Raw genomic sequence first — 26051 nt, forward strand, 5'->3', positions numbered from 1 at the left:
ATGAATACAAAGTAACTAAACGCTTTTATAAAATTCCTAAATCTTAGTTACTTTAGGCAAAATGTAAAAATATATGCTAATCCATGAAATTACACTTTGCACCTTGCTGAGACATTAGTGGAGTGTGTATGGGTAACCGACACACTAATCTGGGATTGGTAAGGGTGGCGAAGGGTGGCTCGAAGATTTTCATAGATCAATGGAGCATGTGTAGCTAACTGGCACATTGATTTTGGTGATAATGACATTGAGTGCACCATTTATATTTGCATGGTTATTCACACCTTGTTTGTGATCCTCGGCATCCCAGTCACAAACTTGAAGGGCATAATCGAGATTAAACATGCCATTGAAAAGTTCAATGAATCTCAAAATATCTAGGAGTTTCAATTCATTTAAATGTTAAATTTCTTTTTCGTTTTTCATGGTGGAAATTGGTAAATCGTCATTTACCTACCTTTAAATGTTCTACAACTGGGTTACGGCATCCCTCTTCCAAGTTGTAGAACATTGTGTTGGCTCCGAGCCTTAATATCTCATTTGGGTGTTTTCTTAAGGACTTAATCGACTAACTTAAATTTTCTCCCATTTTGTAGATGTGTGATTCTAACTATGGTCATCCCAAATCCTATGGAACAAGCTTTCCACATGAAGATAATATTCCACTATTCGATCGAGGAACACGAGATCATTCTTCACTTCCTCCACCTCCTCTTGTTGTTCTCCCTGACCCACGTGATCGTAAGATTGAAAAGTTCAAAGTCACTCAAGCCTTTTTGGCAAGTAAACACGAAGATGTAAAGTCTGTGTGTGCACACATCTTAGAGATGAAGTCACACATTGATAGATTGAGGATGTTGGGTGTCGATGTTCCAAGGAAGTTGGTTGTTGACTGGGTTCTTCAGTCTCCCTGGCTCATATAGTGAGTTCATTAGGGAGTACTATATGATGGACCACGACCTGACCCTCATTAATCTCATCTATTTTCTTATTACTGCTGAATCAACAATGATTTGGCGCACTGGTCAAGCAAATCTATCTGGTAGGTCAACCTTCCAACCTTCTATGGACAATGGCATCATTGGAAGTCCAGAAAAGTTTTCTCTACGCAAGAGAAAGACTGAGTCTGAGATAGTCCCGTGTACCATCCCAGAAGAGTCCATATGTTTCTACTGCTAAGAGAAGGGGCATTGGATACGAAGCTGCCATGTTTACCTGAGAGATCGAAAGGATGGGAGAGTCAATATGTATAACTCTGCTTCAGGTAAAATCCACTATCTAACTCTATTAAGTTCCTATTTTGTAGATTCTTAATATATAATGTGATAAGATTACATTTTGATGTTTTTTAGGATCAAAGAAAATAAAGGAAGCTTAAAGGAAGAAGTGTGCTGAGTCTGATCACGAAGAAATGGATTTCGATCACAAGGTTCGATGATCGGATTTTTGAGCTTCTACTTAGAGAGTTATGATAGATTTTTTAGGAATATGTAAAAGCATAGTTTTCATTTGAATTGCATTATAAGGACAAGAATTTTCTGCATTCTATAAATAAAATAAATTTTGAGTTTTTGTCTTATTTATATATTTCCTTGCAATGGCATGTGTGAAAATTGATGTTTGTGTATTTCTATTGTTAGCAATGTTGAAATGGATGTGATTCTTAGTTATGTTATTTGTGGTAATGTCGAGAATTTACCAAATAAGGAAAGATTTTCATCGCCCAAGTCTCAATTGGACAGAAACTTGGAATCATACAACTTGTATTGTATGATGAACGAGAAACTTCATATTTGGAAAATTAAGACTAATTCCTTGACAAAGAGTCAAGGGAAGAACTAAAAAAATGGTACACAATGTTGTGCAGTGGTCAAGTCCACCACAAATAACGATAAAAGTATTCGTCATGATTTGCTAAAAGTTAGTAAATATGGTTATGCTTACAAGATTAAGTGTAATTCCGAATCACTGAAAAGTTTCAATGTATGTCAGAACGAATAAGAAGAATCAATTAGGCGGAAAGATAAAAGGTTCTCCAATCTAAAAAGAAGGGAGAGTACTTTTGTATCGTGTTTTATGATCGTCGTAATGATTATGAAACCGTATCACAGTTGATCCTCCATGTAAATCTTAGTGCACTTGTATGGCTAAGAAGAGGAATCGAAATTGTTGAAATTCTTAAGTCAAAAGGTGAATCATACTTCGTTCCAATATCGAGTCTTAAAGTCAAGATTGTGACGTTGAGTGACACGTACTTTAGTAGGTTTGTAACACTTATCAAATGTGGAATAAGAAAAGTTTCTTAATTCTGCACATTTGAAATTGGTAAGTTGTGATGTCTTGGAGAAGACAAAAACTAACTAGAACCAATTGTGTGAAGTGTTAGTGTTGATAGGAATTTACACTAACCCTTGAATAATTGTTTTGTCAAGGAATGTTTCTTGACAAGAGAATCGTATATGTCAAGAGGTCAGTAGGAGTCTTAATGATCTTGAAAAGTTTCAAGAACTAATCAAGAGTAAACCTGTAGTTAATCACTAGCACATGACTTGAGGTTTGTAACTTATCGTGTTGACAAATTCTTGTTTCTGTGCCAATCCAGTTGTGTTAACTGTGCATATGAGTTCTAAGAGTTCTCATTTGACTACATAAAGGCAAATCAACTTGATCAATGGAAAGTACATTGAGCTGCTTAACAACCTAAAAGCAATGATGGGCATTCGTGCTACCATGAGGCAAGAAATTAAGATCGAACAATTTCAATCCATATGAGTTGGATTTGTCAAAAACATTGTCTTATGATTATGGTTATGACAAATTCACATGGATACGAACACATACACCATAAAATCTAAGTGTCATAAGGTTTCTCTCCGTTACATGAAAATGATTGTGAGGAAACGCTTACACTAAGAGAGATTTTAAGGAGATAGAAATTGTGAAAATCGCATTCTCAAATTCGATTATGATTACGACATCCCTCTTCATAGTTCGAATTGTGAGATTTGGCGATTAGTCTGAATGTTTGGGAGTTATTGATATAAGTTCTTAATTAGTTTAGACACACATGTGAGCTATCTAAGGAAAGGTGTATGAGTTTGAGAAGCTTAGATAAAGGCTTATCAAAGCATCTCGTATCAGAAATATGAACTTTGGTTAAGAAATTCAATAAGTATTGTTGTCTAGAAGTTCAGCTGATTTCTGGATACATGTCAAAGCTAGTGGGAACATAAATGTTATGTTGGTAAAGAAATAACCATCATGTTAGTGGGAGCATGATTATTAAAATAAGTGTTGCAAGTTAACAATATTAATTATAGAAAACAAAATTTCACTTTGCTAAGTTGCAGAGGTTGAAAGGTTGTTTTGCTATAATTAAGGGAGAAAATATTATACTTTATTTCAAATCTAAAAGCTTAGATCGATAAATTTTAATCAAATTTAGTCAAAAGATATATATATATATATATATATATATATATATATATATATATATATATATATATATATATATATATGAATGTTATGTTGAAAAGATTCAACATAAGGGAATTCTTTATATAGTAATATTACAGCAAGAAACTGGTAAAGTATCACGTTTTTCATTGTGAATCGTGTCCCATACGCTTCGGGTATAGGATTGATTGCATATGCTGTAATATTTGACCGTTCTAAATTTTCCAAATTCCTAGGGCATTAAGAAGGAAAAAGGACTAGAACCGAAAATGACTAAAATAATTAGACAACTATCAAAGGACGATATGAGGTTCGCTAAGGATTTGTCGCTTGTGAGTAGTTGGAAGTATAGTATTGGATGGACCATGTTGACATTATTATGAATAGATAAGATTCTATTTATAATAAGACCTCATATGGCAAATATGGAAATGTTTCCATAATGGGAGTTGGACGTTAAGAATCTATGTCTAGATTACAAACTTTTATGCAAGAAGGATATTCAAAGGAATGTACTTTGAATGTGAGACTTCATATCTATGGAATTGTCTTGTAGCAATATCTGATAGAGTAATTTGTAATTTCATTGGCCGAGTCTTTGTGACTTTGGTGTTGTGACATTACGAAAGGATCGTTGCATAAAATGTTAGAATCTAACATATAACATATTCTAATAGTGGTAAGAATTTGGTATTCTTACACTAATGATGAGGATTAGGAATTATGAAATAAGCAACAGTGGAAATGTCTTCAATTGATCTATTTCACATAGTATGGACCATAGGTAAACATAGTGTGCATGCTTGGAGCATGGGACAACTATTGTTATAATTCAAGTGATAAGTCTATCATCCAAAACATTATACAATGAATAATGAGTAATCAATATGGTGATTAAATAAAAGGTGTTTTTATTTATACTCAAAAGTTTTGGGGGACATATAGGATTAAGTATTATTATTGTGTTTCACTTCGCATGTTTTGACTTCCAAAATAACTAGGTTATTCAAACATCCACAGTCGGTCATACGTTGGAAGTAGGTATGAAGCAAGACTGTCATGAATCCGTCTGTAGATTGTCTAAAGTTGTTTAGACATAACACAAGTTTGCTGCAGAATTCATGAGTGCTCCTGTAATAAGATTAGAGTATTGGATTAAACCTACGCTCACTTGAATCACTTCATGGATTTTATCACGGGTGATTAGTGAGACGATAATATCTTATATTCTTGAAACCAAGACATGTGAGTTGTAATTTACAAGTCGGTTGCGCATTGATACTATGTAAACGCACCAGTAACTTGGTGTTATAAAACATATTGTTGTGTGTGATTTGATGAGTAAGTGCAAGTGAGCATTTGAGTCGAAGTTTATCCATTTCTTTTACCCAAAGTTGGATAAAAGCGATATCTGTGGGCCCCTTGATGATTTAGTGATGACACCCCAAAGCGCTTGGCCAAGCCTGGACTGATTTGATTTGTTCAATTAGTCAGTCGTCATAAATCGAAAATCGGGAAACAACATATAGACAGAGCAAATGATTAAAATCCATGTCTCGTGTCTATACGTTATCTTGAGAATGGAGGAATATATGATCCCTTATCTAAACAACGTGTTACTGATAAGATCAGAGTTGACAGCGGCTTTTGAAAGCTACGATTTCTAATCAGGTTCTGAAGTCGTACCTGCCAAATAGTTATTAGACTTATCCAAGTGGGAGACTGTTGGATTAAGTGTCTAAGCCCATAACTATTTTGGTATGTACTTGACCCGATTATGAGTATGGTCCTTTTGGTTTGCCTTCACCATAGCAACTGATAGGATGAATTAAGGAGAAAGAGGATTAATTATGATTTATTAATATATTATAAGAATAATATATTAAAAGAGAAATCATATTGTTTAATTAGTATTGATCAAGAATTAATTTTATGGTTAAAAGAGATTAATTAAATAAAGGGGACTGATATTGTAATTCTAAGACAGTTACTTAGTTGGGCTTAGGATCCATAAAGGAAGCATGGACGAATTCTATATTGAGGTCCATATAGAAATCGTCTAAGGGCCTACTGGAAGGATCCTTTGGGCTGCTTAAGGCGTAAGGAACTGGATTAGGATTTCCTAGTTTATAACCCTAGAAGCCTAACTATAAAAGGAACCCCTAAGGCCCCAAAAACGTGGTTGAGCATTCCTTGGAGTATCTTGGACATTTTTTGGTGCCTCCTCTCTCTCTCTTGTTCATCTTTGTTGCTTATGGTGTTTGTGACTCCATTAGAGGTGCAACATTTGAGGCACTAAGCTTTCAAAAGTCAAGATCAAGAAGTTTTGTGATTGTTATTGCAATATAACAATCAAAGGTAAGATCTAAACTCTATTCATATGTTAATTCGATTATTCTATGCTAGATCTAGGGTTTATGAGCCTTGGATGATTAATGCATGTTCATTAGACAAACTAGATCCAAAGCTTTAGGGTTTGCATGTACACCATAGGATTGATGTAGTGCTCAAAACCCATCAATAGCAACATACGGTAAACCAGGATATCAATCCAATGGGTCGGTCTTGGTGCCTTCGACCCGAAAGTACAGTGAGGAAAACTCACCTCACAGTTTGATAAAAAGTTGAACGGTAAACTACTCCACATACTGGCTCTACGTGTCACCTATTAAACAGACAAAGACCAAGACTCAACTATTGCTCAAAATACCCAAAATAACCTTAAGTCAAACTTGGTCAACCTTGGTCAAAGTCATAGTCAAAGTCAATGGGTCAAGAAAAGTCAACCCAGATGAAGTACGCCCTGCATACTCGGCTCGTACGCGCCACGTACTTGCGATCCAGATCGGGCTCCTTTAGGCGTACGCCCGATGTTCGATAAGTTACGCCCAGAGTATGCAATGACTTAACAACTTCATTTTGAGGACTTAATTCCTCAAGCCACAACGTCCAAATCCCAGTCTTAGTCCCAAATGGCATCCCAAACCTTAAAGTTCCCAACTTTATGGTTCTACATATCTAAATCAAGACCAACAACAAAACCCTAACTTATCTTAACCACTAAAGCTCTTAATGGCTTGCATGAAAGAATCTTAGGGGTCAAGATCATATTTTTATGATTCAAGACATGGAAATACGTCCAAAAGGACTGCCCAAACGTTATAAAGACACAAGAAAGGCCATATTTGTGGATAAAAACTCATATTATCATCATGCAAGCTAGATCTAGCAACTTAATCATCAAGGTGGGAACTTTTTACCTTCTGGAGATGTAGAATGATGCAAGACTTCCATATCCAAGCTTGCTTCTAGCTTCTAAGGTTCACCACCACCTTCTTCCTCTTTTTGAACACAAAAAAACACACTCAAAGGTCACCAAAATGCACTATTCTCACTTAAGGTTTGATTGGGATCATTTTCACAGAGGGAGACTGATGAAGGAATGAGACATGAGGCTATAATGGGGGTTTAAATATGGATCAGACCCTAAAAATTAGGGTTTGGACATTCCTTACGTACACCCCGTGTACGAGATGTACGCCCAGCATACTAGGGCGCGCCCTAGTATGCCTAGCGTACAAAACGTACGCTCATCGTACTACACTTGGGCAAAATTACGATATTACCACTATGGGACATTTTGCAATCCTTTTCAATGCCAAGGGCTGAGATGCAATATTATTCAAACACAGAGTTGAAATTAAAATTACCTTGACAACAGGATGTTACATAATACGATCGATCGATCGACTGAAATCATTCAAAAATTTCATATCTCATATCTTTGTCTAAATTAATACATCTACAACAACTGAATCATATGGCGAATTTTAAAACTGATCAGGTTGTTTATTTTTTATAGTTTTGTATATTAATACGTTGAGACAATTTTCAAACTGGTCAGGTATGTATTTGATTTGTTAGGTGTTTAGCACTCATGAAAATTTGAAGGAGTGGGTTGACAATGTGGCACGAACTCTTGGATATGTGGTCATTACAAAGAAATAAAAGTTCGAAATAAATGCAAACTATGTTTCAAAAATCATTTTAGTTTGTGATCAGAGTTGTGTCTATAGAGGTACAAATACATCTGGCATAAATAAGGGACAAAAAAAATTGTCCCTTTGAATTGGTCGGAAATGATTATAAGACTTATGATTATTGGACCTTGATGGTTAAAAATGGTGAACATAATCATGATCGTGCAATGTATATGGAGGGTCATGCATCTGCAAAACGGTTAACTAAAGATGAGCATCCTATGGTGGAAGACATGACTGATATATTCGTTTGGAGAATCTTCAATGTTCAACCAGAAACCAGAACCGGAGAGGCAGAGTACGTATTTGTTTGGAGAATCTTCAATGTTCAACCAGGAACCAACGTATCAAAGATCATACTTCGACCATACACTTATGGATGATATTTCAAATGAATTTCAACCATATGTGTCAAACATACAAAATGTGGAAGGAGATGTACATTGTGGATTTCGAGCAGTAGTTGTTGCTCTTGGTTATAGTGAAGATTATTGGCATCAAATTCAGACGGACTAATACGGAGAGTTATTGATGCACATTGATGATTATAGAGTGGTTTTTGCAAATGACGTAAATACCGTTAATGAAGCGTTGAATTTCTATGGAACACCCGCGATTCGAAAATATTGGATGATTATGCCTAACAGTGGTATTCTAATTGCTAATAAGTATGGTGTTATTGTTTATTTCTTAAGTAAGCTCAAATCTTCAACGTCTTTCCCACTTTGGAGTGGTCCACAAGATTTCCCAAATCATCCAATTATAAATATCACCCTCCTTAACGTTTTCATTATGTTAAGGTTGATTTACAAAAGGGTCATCCAATGGCTAATGTTTCTTAGATATGGAATATGCACAAATCAGCACGCTCTACCAAATGGAAAACACTGTATCATGTTTGATTGAATGCTTACGTTCCACCATATAGACAACGCAATAATCGTTGTCCTGAAATAGTTAACGTATCAGATAGTTAGTAAAATGTAAAATTTTAATATGTTTAATAATAACATTGTATTCTTATGTTTTATCACGCTCAACCGAATGTAAAATTTTAATTATTTTAATGTTTAATGTTTAATTTGTTTAATGATAACATTGTATGTATAATAATAACGTTGTAGTGACAATCTTTAGAATTTGTTAATTTTTTTAAGGGTAAAATTTTGAATTCATAATATCGTTTTAATATTTGAAATAGTTAACGTATCAGATAATTAGTAAAATGTAAAATTTTAATTTGTTTAATAATAACATTGTATGCTTACGTTGTCTCACGCTCAACCGAATGTAAAATTTTAATTATTTTAAGAGATAATTACAAAATTAGCCAAATACACTAATTACCTTACAAATTTAGCCAAAAAAATAAAAATTGCAATTATAACCACTGAAATCGCAAAGGGAAATGACCCATCTGCGATTTTGCCCTTCCATCTGCGAAGGTACAAGTGCCTAAAGCACAGTTGTGCTTTAGGCACTTGTACCTTCCCAGATGGAATAGTCCATCTGCGATTTGCCTGTTCCACCTGCGCTTTTCCGAACAAAATACTATAAAACCGTTTTTTTTCCTTCATTTTTCACTCTTCAATATAGAAAAACTCTCTATCTCTCGGCGATTCCTTGTGACGATTTCTTGAAGAAAATGGACAATTTTTTCAACAATCCCGAAAATATGGTTAGATTTTAACTTTTTTTTATGTTTGAATTAACATTTATTTACTATTTGTTTTTATTATTTTATTATTTATTGTATTAGTTTGTGTAAAAAACTGAAATTATATTGTTTGTGATTGGGTAATTTTGTTGTATTTGATAGATTTAATATTATTTGTTAGTAAACTTGAAGTTTTAATGCTATTTTGTTAGTGGTTGTATGAATGTACAAGTATAGACTGCGTAGAATGTACATTGGTTAGTTGTACATTTAGTAAAATGGTTAGAATATGTTATTTTTTTTTTAAGTTCAAAGTTAAAGAAAGTGTTACAATAATGTTTACAATATGTTTGGTTAGTGGTTTAAGTTGAGAAATTGATATAACATGGTTAGAATATGTTATTTGTCGTTTGTATAGTTGTTGTATAACTTGAAAAATTGTATATATCGTATAAGTGGTAGTATAACTTGAAAAATGGTTATAATAATGTTTACAATATGTTTACAATAGTCGTTTGTATATTTGTCGTCTAACTTGAAAATTTGTATATACTTGTCGTTTAAGTTAAAAATTTGTTATAGTATGGTTAGAATATGTTATTTTATTTAATTTGAAAGTTAAATATCGTTTGTATAATTGTCGTATAACTTGAAAAATTGTATATAGTTGTCGTTTAAGTTGAAAAATTATTATAGTATGTTATTGTTTTTCAGTGTAAATATAGAAATTATTGATTAAATGTTGGTTTTTTCATTGTTTATGTTTGTAATTTGAATGTTCGATTATTATTGCATTTAATATTCCGATATTTTAAAATGAAATAGTTGTTTAGTTTTCTAATATGTTATTGTTTTTTGTGCATCATGATTCTAATAATTTCAATGTTAAATGTTAAAGCTATTGTGAACTTAAAAGGATCGGGGTGTAACATATGAGAAGTATTTGATGTGTTAGATGATGCCAGACGTGATATTTTTAGACAAACAGTATTTGGTTACTTGTTGGACGTCCCTCGTTTGCAAGGGGATGGATTGCTGTTCCACAAGATGTTTCTTCATCATATACGGTCGGACGCTGTTTTATCTCCATATGGAATAAAACGGTTATATTTTAGAGTGGGTGATACGAAAGTGGTATATGGTCCGGAAGAGTTTTGTTTGATAACCGGGTTGAATTTTGGCGAGTATCCTAAAATGATCGGCAAAAAGTGTCAGAAAAAATAGTTAGTAGTAAAAAAAGATGTTTATTGCATGAACGTTTATTTCCGAACCATACAAATAGTTCGGTGAAAATCGGTGACCTGAAAAGTTTTATTTTTAATCATTCATTCTTAGAAGTTGGCGACACTGATGCAGTTAGAGTATGTTTGATATACATTTCGTATGAAGGTTTTTTGGGAAAAGAAATAAATGATCGGGTGCCACAAGATTGGTTTTTTTTGGCTGAGAATTTGGATGTCTGGAACAAGTATTTTTTGTTTACTTTGAAAGTTTCATATTATTAATGTGAATGTATATTATAACTAATATTTTTTTGTTTTGTTAGTTTTGCTTGGGGTAGCTATTTGTGGGATTTTACCTATGAGGACCTTGAGGATACGTGGAACAAGATAAATAAATATTTAATCACTGCCTGAGCGTCGTTAAACTTTAAAATACTCCGTCTCAGGATTTACGGCTCCATTTAGGGTATAAAAAATTATTTATATTTAAATGCTTTTATTGTTATGTTAGTTATTTTAATATTAACTTTTATTACTATAATTGTAAAAAATGTAGATATGGATATATGAGATGCTTCCAGCTGTTCGAGCCTGTGGATTTGTATTGAGAAAAAATAGAGACATGTCTCGGATGAAACGATGGAGTGACACAAAAAAATTGAAATGGGTTGATGTGAACAATATTTTTTCAAAGATATAGGTTTATAAAAAAATTATTTTTAATAAAATAAATTATTATACTTTTATATGCATTTTTAATATGTTCAATTTTTTACGAGGGACAACGACCAAGAAATAAAATGTCACCGAGTGATGATGAGATGACATCTTGTTATTATATGTCATTTCAAGAATATGTCATCAACTCATTTCAAGAATATGTATATGGTGAACGGAAATCAGTTCCATCCCCAGTACGGGACCATTTTAGGAGACAAGACGAATCTTCGTCTAGTATGTCGTCTAGTGGTCGCTCTCACGGTAGAGGTGGGCGTAGTGGGAAACCCAGCTTAAAGGAGGTGTTGAAACGACTACATGCAATAGAACAACAGGTGTTTATGAACCGAGAACCTACTGAGGTGTTTATTGAAGAAATGAATAATGAAGATCTATGGAATAACATCAGTTTTGAGGAGCTTGCAGTATTCCAAACAAATTTTGATCAACCGGTTAGTTACACGCTACATTTTTTTAAATTTATTAACATATTTGAAAATTTTTGTTCATATTTTATAGTTGAAAATGTAGGTTGTAGAAGGTGAAAGGATGAATAAAAATAATAAAAATAAAAATGTTTTTGGTGATATTGAAGACAACAAGGTTATTATATATAATGTAGGGGTTGGAGGAGATGAATGAGAATGCGGGTTGTAGTAGGAACAATTTTGATGATGATGTGTTTGATGTAAATGATTATAATGAAGCTAAAGAGGTTGTTATACTTACATTTATTTAATTTTTTTAGTAGATTGAAACATTTTTTAATTAGAGATTATTTCTTATTAATTTAGGTGTCGGAGGAAGATGATTTAATAATGATGGGAAATGTATATTATTATGATGCTTATGGTTTTGATGGCAAAGAAGTTACACCCGATAGACCGAGGGCTCGAAATCCATCAAAGTATTTGTGTCCTCCTTACACTGAGGTATTCGTTTAATTTAAAAGCTTATATCGTAATAATAGAATTTTATTTTTATATGAATTATTTGAAAGATAGAGATTTAAACATTTGAATATTGTTTTAGTTGCACACGACACCGAAGCAAAAAAGAAGACAAAAAATGAAGGTTGATATCAAATCAACAAGCCTCGTTCCTCCTCCGGCATTTGCTGTTGTTCACGACTTCTCCATGTTGCGCCTGCAACCTTATGTAGCAGGCGGTGAGGTTGTGATCCAAAATTATTTATTTCATTCATATGACGTGCATCATCGTTTGTTTAATTTGGTGTTAGATAGAGATTTTTGGAGCGACTTGTTTGGGCATACACACGACGGATGGTTGGAGGCAGCGGTAAAATAATTTTTAATTTATTATTTTAATTTTTTTTTTGTTTTTTAGTTAATAACAAAAGTATCATAATTTTGTGCAGCATATCACCATTTGGTATAGACTACTGATAGAGAGACGTTTTGATAGCGACCGACATAGAATAATGCCTCCAAATTTTTTTGTTTGCCATGTTCTGGAGGAAGGGTACGATTGGAGGGCGTTTATGGTTGGTATTGCTACATACCCCAACTTCATGGTTGCTTGGTGGGATGTCGATACGGTAAACTGAATTTTATTTTTTGAAAATTTTTTTGTTATGTTTTTGTATTATGATATGTAAACATAAAAAAAAAATTATCCTTATACAGGTCCTAATGCCGATTCATTCATCCCCTAATCACTGGTTATTTGGGGAACTACGATCGGCATCAATGGAAGTCCATATTTATGACAGTCTCAGTAGAGGGGCTTATGAAAAATTCAACTATGATGGAACCTTTACCAAATTTGAAGCTCGGGTGGCAGATTATTTAGACAATATTGACTATTGGGCCCGGAGGAACATCCCAAGGATTCCATTGAATATGCAATTCATTTTCAAAACAAATGTTCTCCAACAAAGTAGTCATTTGGGATATTGCGGTGTTTTTGTTTGTATGTTTATGGAACAATTAGTTTCAAGGCAACCAATACGTGAACTTATTGACCCAAGGAACGCAACTTTAGAGTTTCGCCAACGGATGGCAAAAGTTTATTGGGGGTCGAGTCTTGGTCCTATGTAGTTGGATTATATATTTGTATATGTAATTGAATGTTGGATTTAATGACCTAGTAATAACTTAAATACTTACAACATAACAACGACACCACCATTTGTTTTAACGTTACAAGTACACTGCTCTAAACATAAAAACAAATACAACAATTTATTGATGTAACAACTTCAAAACTATCAAAACAATATTAAAAAGCTTACAACTTGTAAACAATAATTGCCAAAAACAACACCCAACTACAAACCAAGGCTATCTTTAACTTCTTATTTTCCGATTGAAAGTGCTTATTATAGTTAGCTACTTTAGCTATTACCATAGATGATTGGTCATTCTCTTCATCAACCCAACTGATAAACCCGCATTTTGGTCCCTGTAAATTTAAACATTAACAATAAGAATTGTTGCCATATAATCATGAGGGTGTAAATATGAATGAAGTTAAGAACATGATACCATATATAGGCAAGCGTAAAATAATCTTCATGAGTTTGTAGTTGTACCCGAAATCCTAATGATATGTTCACCTCCGCAATTACAGTATGTCATTCGCCTTATTTATTCTATCAAATATGAATTACTTTCACAGATAAATTTCATGGTGTGACTTTACACCTATTTATAGAAGAAATTTTATTACAGACACGTATGTTTGACTATGAAATGAATTGGCTTGACTAGGAATTCAAAAAGTTGAACTATGAACTGCATACAAGTACATTTTATTGTCTTGTTGGCAAGTGATGTTTGACTATGAACTGGTTTGACTATGAATTTAAAAAGTTGAACTATGAACTGCAGACAAGTACATTGTCTTGTCTTGTCTTGTCAGTCAGTGATGTTTGACTATGAAATGAACTGGTTTGACTATGAATTTAAAAAGTTGAACTATGAAGTATGAACTGTAGAGAAATACTAATTTGTATATAATTATAGTTGTATTCGTGTGATGATTGTAAAACACTTTCATTGCTTGTGAAAATGAGTACTTACACTGAAAGAAGCTTTTCTCAGCTACCAATATTCTTGCATAATCTACAAAGAACAAATCCTAATATCTTCATAGCCATCAATAAAACGGATACCAACCACTTTCAATACTGTTTTGTGGATTTAGGTTGCGTGGTATAACATATTTGTTTTATTGAGTTAATTAATATTTCTTGGTAATGTATCTCATTTACTTTTTACTTATCACTAATATATGTTTGTTTTTTGCAGGGAGGTTGTCTGGTGGGGTGACCCCTTATCTTGAGAATAAGGTTCAAAAATGTGTCAGCAAGTCTTATAATTGGGTGGCAAGACGTTTGTATGGGGATACATTTGAAGTCGATGACAATTTTGCCACCAGCAAAGTACAATTTGAACGTAGGGTATGTAGTTGTGGGAAATGGCAAAAAAGCGGTATACCATGTGGCTACACTATAGCATCTCTAAAAACCCGTACGTCTGAAGCCATTCACGAAATGGTTGGTTATAAGTTCACTGCTTTCGTGTATCGAGTTGCATTTGTATCTGAGTCGGTGAATTCTATACCATCACATGTGCACTGGGAAATACCAAATGAAAGGGTGGTCATGTTACCTCCCTAAAAGAAGTAGTTATTCATGTACCCTGTTTGCATTTTATGTCATATTATGTATTATTTATTTATGTATGATGTTGCATTTTATGTCATGTTATGTACTAGTTATGGGTTAATGTTTTAATGAATTGATTATGGACCTGTTATCTTAATTCAATTTTTAATTGCGATTGAGGAAACAACATACATTAAAAGTAAGGGAGATTTCTTAACTACTCACAAAACACACGTACAATAACAAGCAACTTAACTAACGAAAAACAAATAACTTAACCGACATGCATATTAAAAGTGAGGGACATTCTTTAAAAGATTCCATGCATCTCCGTGGGTAAACTCTCTACCATCAGATTCGAAACAGTATAGTTCAAAAGCCACATGTATGAGAATGTCTTCATCCATATTCGCATGTTCATTATCCAGCTCGTTATAAATACGTTGAAAATGCTTGACCTTTATTTTCAAATCCAGAAACTTCACTTTGACATCTCTTCTTCTTCGATATTGAGTACGCCCCATTTGATGGTGAAACAAGTGACAGACACGAGACCAAAATGATCCAACGCGAACTTCTGGCGGACCCGGTGGAAAATTTTCCTCTAGAGTTACAATCCAAGCTTGAACCAAAGCGACCTCCTCTTCGTTGCTCCATCTATGTGGTACAGGTGAGTCCATATTTGCAAGGGGAAAAGTAATGCGATACAATTAAAATGGATATAAACAACTATTTATAGCGACTCCTTATTTTCCCAGTGCAATGGCTTGTCAACTCAAGTAGCAGTGTATTGTGTTGTCATTCGATGCAATGACTTTTCAACTCGAACAGTGATTTGTTGTGTTCTCAGTTAGTACACTGCGTTCTTCAGTTAAGTTGGACTATGAATTGCAGACAAATTAGAAGATTAGACTGCGATATTATGTATAAACTACTATAAATTGACATTAAGTTAAAAAAACAGTTTACTAAACGATGTTACAGTTATTCATATATTATTTTTGAAATTTTACTCTCTTTGTTTCACTAAAAATGAGTTTTATACCATGGAGCAATGAGGAGTTCTTGGTTCTTACACGTGCATATATTCATGTGTACGAGACCAGCAAGTGGAACGATCCTATGTTTTGGACTCGTTTAACCAATATCTTCAACGCTGAAAACTGAATGACTACAACAAACGATCGTGACGAACTGGACATCTTATCAAGATGGTATGAAATGAAAACTAAAGTTCTATTATTCAACGATCTTTATACCAAAATGGACGACACCCGTTTAAATGCTACTGAGGAGGTCATCTTGGAAGCTGCTAAGGAGGAATACAAATCATTAAGTGACGGGTTGGAATTCCAGTTTGAAGCCCCTTGGAATATTTTGAAATATATCTCATTTATTTAATATCTATTTCAATTTATTAGGTGTGTACTAGGTTATTTTCATGTATTACATATGTATTGGATGCACCTCCTATGTTTATTTTTAATTAATAAATGCTCATTGCATTAGTTTTCATGATACATTACAATACATTACTAACAACAATTCCATGAACCATTACAAACATTACAAAACATTACTAAAAACAATGAATTAAACTTAAACTATTAAACTAACAACCATTACATGAAACATTAAAGTTATAACATTACTACAAACAAAGCATTAAAATAAAAAACAAGTCCATGGGTTATTTTAACAGAAAATAGAGCGGTCTACATGAAATACTAATTATTTTTAACAACCTTCCAAACTTCCTTATATTCGAAGTCTCTGCCTTCACGCTCATAGATGTAAAAATCTATAACAACTTCCAAGAACTCTTCTTCGTCTCGACAACGAAGTTTGGTACTTTTCGCATAATTACACGCTCAATTGAACCATGTGACTTCTTCCTTTACATCTATCCATTTACTAACAACATCTAATTGTTGTCGTTGTTGTCCTTCTCCCATCTCATGGTTGAACAAAGTTGTTATGCGGGTCCATTCATCGCCTACTAGGAAATGGGGGGAGCAAGTAATGGTACACCCTCCTTAACATTTAGCCAGCATCGTGTTAGAACCAACACCTCGTTTCTCTTCCATGGTCGTTCAGAATTGGAACCAGGTACTTCATTCGAAGAAGTTTCTGCATTCGATGACATTTCTAAATATGGGAGTTGGTTTCGTTTAAGTGATATGGGTGTTTGGTTTGTAGATCTTAAACATCTATTTATATTAATAAATACAGGACTATGAATTACAACTTTGACTATGAAATGGTTGCATTTGGACTATGATTTGCAGGTTGTTGTAGTGACTTATCATGTCAAACAGTCATTTATGTCTTGTCACTTCAGAGTTTGACTACGATTTGCAGGTTACTACAATGACTTGTCATTAATGTGTAGTCATTTCAAAGTTCGACTATGAATTACAACTCTAACTACGATATGGTTGCATTTGGACTAGTATGTATAAATACCACTTATAGCACCAGTTTATTATAATCTCAACTTTATTATGAGTTCCTCACAAAAATTCGAAGTTTGCTCATGCAACGAAGTAGATTGTTACTACTGTGATTCAGTCGACCCTTTTTTTACACCCTCTTCCTCCGGCCCATATATGTCAGATGAAAATTTTGAAGAATTGAAGAAGGCTGAAGAACAACAAGAACAGGACAAAGAGTCATCCCGACTTCTCACTCAACGTGGTAATGATATTGCATCGGAATGAAAACAAGCTCAAGAATGGATAGACCTCAATAAAAAAAAATCAAAGAGCATGAAGAATGGATAAAAATATACTAAGAAGGCAATCAAAACGACTGAAAAATAGCTTGCTGAGAAGGACGAGTAGTTGATACACCTTAGGGTGCAAAAGAATCGTTTGGAAGATAAAATGAGAATTAGGGATGACTATATAACAATCGAGAAAGAGAAGTACCCATTGCAGTTCCCTGAGTTTAAAAATTAGTTACAAAAATGTTGTAACATTATCATGATACACCTTAGGGTGAAAAAGGATCGTTTGTTGTTTTTTTTTAAATAACATCTTGTAATTGTTATATGCAAACTAAATATTATAATATAAAAGCTTCATTAATTGTTATAATCTACAAACTAAACTAAAATATGAAAGCATAACAATGTCTGGTAAGATTTAATACAAAAATTACAATACATAATAAGTTAACAACTCTTCATTTCAAGGTTGTTTTATATCAAAATTTGCGTCATAGGTTTGTGAGCAACTCGCTGAACCACCAATATTAAATGTCATTTCTGCAGTAGAAATTTTTGTGCGATGTGCTCCACTATCGGACGCCCTTCCAATACAATTGTTTCTCGTGTGTCCTAGTTGACCACATATAGAACACTCTTTTCTAATTGGACCCTCGCCTTGGGATGTAATGCAGTCTGTGTTTCTTGGCCTGCCTGGCTGACGTTTATCCATTATAGGTGGCTTAACAATCATCAAATCATCGGGGATATCCCATTCGGATGGCTTTGGCAAAGGGTTTATTGATTCCTCATATGTTTTCCTTAGTGTTTCAGTAAAGTAAGCATTTAATGCATACCTTGAGCAGTCTTGGTAATTTTACACTGATAAACATCTTATGACATGACCACAAGGTATCCCATCAAGTTGCCAATGCCTACATGTACATGTCATTTGTTGGAAATTAACAATCACGTTTCGTGCCCCCTTTTTGACCTCGCATTTCGTATTTGAGATCATGCGAACATCCCACTTACTAAAAGTTTTTTTGTTTTCTTTTACAATATCATCAGCCCAAGGGGTGAGTGTTGTTGTTGCTTCCGCTTAAAAACAGACAAAATGAAGAAGTTAAGATCAATAACATTTAATAAAACATTAATATTAAAAATTAACTTAATACCTACAAAGTTACGTCTTTGAAACCACCATTGTTACATTGTTGCACGGAAAAAAATCGATCAACATAAGTATCGGCACCTTACGTGCGTGTCTAGATAATGCATTTATAGACTCCACACTGTTGGACGACATAAGATTGTATCGGTTCCCTCTAAAATGTGCCCTAGACCAATTTTCTGGATTTATACTTTTTAAGTACTCCCATACTGATTCTTTTGTCTTTTTCATAACTTCCATGGCAGCGTCAAAAGCATCAACTGTGTACGCCCTACAAGCCTCCCAAAAAATCCATTTAACTATGTTACTCTTCCCGAATCTAGATACTATGTTGAAATACAAATGGACAGCACATATTCCATGATGAGCGTGAGGAAAAATGTTGGCAATGGATGTTGCTATAGATGGAGACCTATCAGATATAATTGTAAGCTCCTGCATATTGCCTATGCAATCACGTAGTTTTTGAAAAAAACCATGTCTAAGAATCTGTACACTCATTTTTGCATATACCATATACAACCGGTAATATTTGGTTTTGTCCGTCCTTAGTAACTGCAAGTAACATGATACCTTTGAACTCGCCCTTTAGGTGGGCTCCATCTACTACAAGGGTCGGTTTACAAAAATTGACAAAAGCACGTACCTACAATACATTATATATCTATTCAAATACACCAAAATAAAAATGTAAAAAATAATAAAATATTAAAATACTAACCGAACAACCAAGTGTGTGGTACAAAAACTCAAAGCAATCATCACCATCTGTTTTAATATGTGTCACCGTACCCAGATTATGTTTGACCAAATTGTGGAAATAAGCCGGAAGTTTGGTAAAAGAATCCTCTTTCGTATCCCTTAACAACAACAATGCATATTGCTTCGCACGCCATGCCTGATGGTATGAGATATTGATATTCCATTGAGCATTCATATCATTAATAATATCCTTTCCCCGATAAACTCTACTATAATCTTCAGCCAAAACATCAGCAAGATATTCACGCAAAACATATTTGTTTGTTTATCGATGATTAGGTTGCAAAATTGTTGAAGAACATGTGTGTACATTAACAAATTTATTCACTTGGAAAAGTCCATCAGAATTTTTAATTGCTTTTGCTCTTAGTAACCAAGAACAATTATTCGAAACACACACAGCCTCATACCTTGATTTGGTGGATCTACTTTCCTCGTCTGAAAACCTTCTCTAAGACATTTTTTTACCAATAGCCCGCTTTAAAAGTTCTTTGTTCGTAAATATACTCTCACATTCAATCTTTTGAAGATTGATGTCTACCATCTGTGTTAGGATATCTTCATTAATATCAACTAGGCATGCTGGTAGAGGGGGCATACCGTAAAAAAGGTTATCGGGAAACTTAGCTTTAACTTCATCACCCAACTCATCTCCATCTGAATTGCTTTCTAAGTCAGTTATATCTAAACCTACATCAGCAACATCAACATAATCCCCGTAAACATGCTTTTTTTCATCTTTTTGACGCATAATTTTTTTTTTCTTTTTACTTTTATCTACTACACGCCTATTCATAACTTTAACTTCTTGTTTGGGAACATCAACACAACAACCACCCACGTCATTAAGATATGTACCAACATCATCATCACCAACATACTTGTAATTCTCAGGATCCACATAGTGAATAGGTGAATAACTAACATTAACATTTTTAGCAACACTTTGAAATTGAGGTACACTAGGAGTATTGAAAGTACCTATCGGATCGTTGCTCCCTTTATAGCTGCATAAATTACCAATCGGCTGATTTCCACTCTGACCAGTCTCATTAACCTCATCTCCTTCATCAACCACCACAAACACTTTCACAGCCCTTCCTCCGCTACATTTGATTACATTTATCAACATTCTAACATCCATGTCTTCAACTATAGCTATATAATAATTCAATTCAGGATGATGGAAACGAAGACTAATTCTATATTTGTCTAACAAACCAATTTTGCTTCTCACCAAAGATACAAAATCACTATAACTAATATACTCAGAAAATATCAAAGCGAATTCAGAAATACCTGCATGTGGACATACATATTTCAGATTTGTTTCAATAACTTGCCATCTCCCACCAGTTACAAGACAAACCAAATATTCAATCATTTTTTTAGAGAGATTTTAAAGAAATTTCCTAAAGAAATAACAAGTAAACTGATAATTTTCTACAAAAGTTTATATATAATAAGGTTATTTTGTAGTCAAACCCATTGATTTCATAGTCAAAATTAAAAAAATTATATATATATATATATATATATATATATATATATATATATATATATATATATATTCGCAGATGAAAGAGAGAGGAAATCGCAGATGGACACAATCCATCTGCGATTTTAGCCTGGTAAACCCCTATATATATATATATATAAAGAAAAATTAAAAAAAATACTCCACTTGTACATTCGCAGATGGACCATTCCCATCTATGATTTCTGTGGCCAAATTTGCAATTTCAATTTTTTTGCTATTTTCCACAAAATAATTAGTATATTTGGCTATTTTTTTCATTTTCTCTTATTTTAATGTTTAATGTTTAATTTGTTTAATAACAACATTGTATGTTTAATAATAACATTGTAGTGAAAATCTTTAGAATTTGTTTATTTTTTTTAAGGGTAAAATTTTGAATTCATAATTTCGTTTTAATATTTATAATCATCTATAATTTTCAATTAATTACAAAATAAATGTAATTTGTAGTTGATATGGTTCAAAACTCCTACATTAACAAAAAGATAGCATTAAGATCGTTTATATTAATGTCATTAAAAAAAATATTTTTTTAATTCGATAAAAAAAAGGTAACATCCAAACAATTTAAAAGGAAAAAAGACAAAAAAAATAAAAAAAAATAAAAATAAAAATAAAATAAAAATAAGAAATAAAAACATGATTTTAATTGATTTAATATTATATAATAATAACAAAAATATATATATTAAAAAAAAAAGTTTACATTTGGGAATCACGGTACATAAAAAAATCCCCAATTACAAATATTATATTGATTTCTTTTAAGATAAAATTAATATTGAATATGTTGAAGCATCTTTTCTGTTTTCCATGTTGCGAGTTTTGAATTGTGTGACTTTATATTTCACGCTCTTCCATCGACTCTCTCTCGTATCTCAAACACACATACACACACCCTTGAAATTTGAAAATGGCCGACGCTTTAGTTAATGTTGCTGCCGAGGCGATCCTGAAAAAGTTAGCATCCATAGCTGTCAACGAAGTCGCCCTTGCTTGGGGTTACAAAGAGAAGTTGTACACACTTGAAGGGACCTTGAAAATGATTCGTGCCAAGTTACAGGATGCCGAGAATCAGAAAGGTCAAAAACATAGTGTGATGGAGTGGCTGAAACAGCTAAAAGAGGTGGTTGCTGAAGCTGATGATGTAGTCGATGAGGTTCACTACGAAATGTTGAGGCGTGAGGTAAAGAAGCGAGATCGGGTGGCAATAAAGGTACCCTCTCTCCCAAGCTTGAAAAAGCTTTTCTTTCGTAGTGAAATGGGTCATAAAATCAAAAACATTAACGAAAAGTTGTCTCAAATCAATAAACAAGCAAACGAGTTGGGACTACAAAATGAACAGCCTGGCCCTGTTGTTCAATATCGCCCCTACCTGGAGACAGATCCAAATTTAGGCGAATTCAAAATTGTTGGGAGGGAGGATGAGGAAGAACGCATCATACACCTTTTAACCGAGTTAAGAAAAGAAGAAAAACTTACGATTGTTCCTATTGTGGGAATGGGCGGGATGGGGAAGACCACTCTGGCTAAGTCCGTATACAATAATCCAAAAATCCAGCAACATTTTGATGTGAAAGCTTGGTTGTGTGTGTCGGTTAAGGTTGATATCAACACACTTCTCGTAAAGATCTATGAATCTGTTGCAGGAGAGAAACCTAAGTTGGAAACAATGGTCAATTTAGTTCGAGATCTTGAATTGAAGTTGGGTTCAAAAAGATATTTGCTAGTCCTGGATGATGTCTGGGATGAACAGAGATTATATTGGGAAGACTTTAGGAGTGTTATGATAAATGTGAAGTCCCAAATTGGAAGTAGCATTCTTGTTACTACCCGGAAACTTGACATCGGAACTAAGGCTATGGCGATGGATTCATGTCCTTTAAAAGGTCTTTCTAGTGATCATTGTTGGTACATCTTTAAAGAGAGAGCGTTTCTACCAGGTCAATCACCACTAACCGAATTGGAGGAGATAGGGCGTGATATTGTGAAAAAGTGTGGTGGTTTACCGTTGCTAGTAAAGGTAATAGGAGGCATGTTGCAAAATTACAATGACCAAGAAAAGTGGTTGTCCATCAAAAATAGCAAAGTCTGGGATCTAGAAGATGAAAGGGATAGAGTTGAAAAAAGCTTGCAACTAAGCTTTGATAATCTTCCTAATTCTATGGCTAAGCAATGCTTTGCATATTGTTCCATCTTTAAGAAAGATACACTCATGAAAAAGGAAGAACTGATCCAACTTTGGATGGCTTTTGGGTTGGTTCAAGCAGATGAGGAAAAAGACAAGGAGGTGGATGATGTGGGAAATGATATTTTTCAAATTTTGGTTAGCAATTCATTGTTCCAAGATGTTGAAAGGGATGAGCTGTATGGTCACATCACTTGTAGCATGCATGATCTGGTGCATGATCTTTCATTATCACTTTCAAAACATGAAAGCTTATGTCTGGTGGATGCGACAAATGATGACATTACATGTATCCCTCAGGTTAAACATCTCGCATTTTACCAAGAACAGAACTATAAATTGGCAGCGGAGGTTTCTATGTTCATTGAAAGGAAGATGGTGGCTAGAACTTTGCATACATTGTTCATCAAAGGTGAAGTTGGGAAGACGTTTTCATTTCAACGATTAAAGTGCATACGCATCCTAAAACTCAACAAAGATAGTATTGAGAAGTTAGACGATTCAATTGGAGAGTTGGTGCATCTTAGGTATCTTGATTTGTCAAAGACGTATATTAGTGTTCTTCCTAAATCTATTGGTAAACTATACCACTTGCAAACTCTGAAGTTGCACAATTGCTATCATGTCAACAAGTTTCCAAAAACTATGAGAAATTTGATAAGCCTGCGATATTTCATTTATGACCAAAACATTCCCACCAATATTGTGGGACAATGGACTCTTATCCGAAAATTGCCTTCCGTCAAAGTGCTTAGAAGGAAGGGACATGGTATTGAAGAGCTACGCCATTTGAATAACCTTACTGGAAAGCTCTGTATTGTCGATCTAGAAAATGTTAGGAGCAAAGAGGATGCTGTCAAGGCAGATTTATCGAGAAAGAAAAATTTATACGATATTGAGTTCAATTGGAGTGGGAATGATCAAGGCTCCAACAGAGTTGCTGACAAGGATGTATTGGAAGGCTTGCAGCCCCCTGGAGGTGTTAAGATATTGAGAATTATAAATTTTTGTGGTGATAATTTTCCAGATTGGGTAACGAAGATGGCAATCCATATCGAACGGAAATGGACTCCCCTTGACAAGCTGGTGGAGATCAGATTATATGGATGTAGCAGCTGCCTCTCTTTTCCAACCCTTGAGCACCTTCCACATCTTCGGGATCTTTGGTTGGGAGGTATGGACAGCTTGACATGCTTAAGGAGTTCCAGTGTTACCGGATCAAACAAGCCTTTGTCTCCATCGTTGAGATTGCTCTGGTTAATGGGTATGAAAAAGCTGGAAAAGTGGATAGATGGAGAACCCAACAGCTCAAAAATGATATCCCCTGTCCTTGAGAAGTTGGTCATTTGGAGGTGCCCAAATATGATTCTCTTAGATGAATGCCATCCCCATCCTCTTGTTTCTTTAATTATCCAGAACTGCACTGGTCTGGCGTCCATTAAGAGCATACAAGGCCTTACATCTCTTGAATCTTTATCTATCAAGAGGTGCCCGTCAATCACATTATCTGACTGTAGGAGCTGCCTCTGTCTTCCGACGCTTGAGAACCTGCCACATCTTCGGGATCTTGAGTTGGAGGATATAGACAGCTTGACATGCTTAAGTATTCCCGATGTTACTGGATCAAAAAAGCCTTTGTCTCCATCGTTAAGATCGCTGAAACTATCGCGTATGTTCAGCCTGGAAAAGTGGATAGATGGAGCAACCAATAGCTCAACAATGATATCGCCTGTCCTCGAGAAGTTGGAGATTACTCATTGCCCAAAGATTATTCTCTTAGATGAGTGCCATCCCCATCCTCTTGTTTCCTTAGAAATTAGAGCCTGCACAGGTCTGGTGTCTATTAAGAGCATACAAGGCCTCACATCTCTCGAATCTTTAAAAATTGCCATGTGTCCTAGTCTTTCAGAAATAACCAATTTACCCAACCAGTGTCATTCTTTGAATACTTTGCAAATTATCCATTGCGACAAACTGACTTCCTTGCCTCACAAAATGTTTGACTGTTTTGCCTTCTTAAATGAGTTGAGAGTTGGTCCGTTCTCAAAGGAGCTCGATTCTTTCCCAAGTCTCCAAGGCATCGAGAAGTTAAGTAACCACCTTCACTCGTTAGAATTGAGAGGTTGGGATCATTGGGAGTTGATACCTGAAGAAATACAACACCTCACCTCACTGTCTTGGTTACACATAGATGGATTTGGAATACAAGAACTGCCCATGTGGTTAGCCAGCATGTCATCTATCCGACATTTGAATTTCCATGAATGCAAGGGGCTAAATAAAGAAACAGTTAGACGGGGAGCACCACAGGAAGCAACTGATGTCACACTAAATAATAAACTATGTTAATTAATTAGGTATTTGAGTGTGTTGGTTGGTGTATAGATAGATATGTTGTATCAGTCATTCCTTTCTCTTTCTTAATAATAAACTTTCTCCTCCCTTGTGATCCAAATTGTACCAAAACATTTGCCTTGTTCGAGTATAAGACACAAGAACAAAAGATGGGTAAAAGTCCAAACATTTTATAAAGTTGATACTTAATCTCCCAAAATTTTACAACTTTAGCTGTGCTTAATATTCTGTCATAATTCATCATTTATCTAATTCATTGCATGATGGCTCCCGTCCATTGTAACTGATTTCTACTATATAATTTGCTGTTACCCTGTCATGCGATCTTAATAAGGATTAAATGTCCATTTTATTTGTGTCATTAGCTTGGAAATGTTTCTGCAAGTTGGTTAATGCAGGTTTTAATTTTAGTAGTTGTATTGGTCATAAAGCTAAAGCTAAAGTTGGTTAATGAAGGGGCTGATCCTATCAAGTGCTAAAAGTTGGAGGTGGCTGAGGATGACAGAAGTTATTAAAAGTTGTTCCATATCAATCCAGAGTGTATTCTACGCGTTTAGATGGAAGTAAGTGAATAATACAAATTAACTTCAAATCCAATCTG

At 34.3% G+C, this 26051-nt stretch overlaps 1 protein-coding gene across 1 annotated transcript; it reads left to right on the plus strand.

Moving 5' to 3' along the window:
* Positions 1–21792: 21792 nt before the first annotated feature.
* On the plus strand, positions 21793–25550 carry LOC145029715 (putative disease resistance protein RGA3). Its single transcript, XM_078978193.1, has one exon. It carries the CDS (start codon positions 21821–21823, stop codon positions 25442–25444), a length of 3624 nt encoding a protein of 1207 aa, XP_078834319.1. The 5' UTR covers positions 21793–21820; the 3' UTR covers positions 25445–25550.
* Positions 25551–26051: the final 501 nt, after the last annotated feature.

This window comes from Lactuca saligna, chromosome 2, assembly GCF_052625555.1.
Source record: "Lactuca saligna cultivar CGN05327 chromosome 2, ASM5262555v1, whole genome shotgun sequence".
NCBI classification, from domain to species: domain Eukaryota; kingdom Viridiplantae; phylum Streptophyta; class Magnoliopsida; order Asterales; family Asteraceae; genus Lactuca; species Lactuca saligna.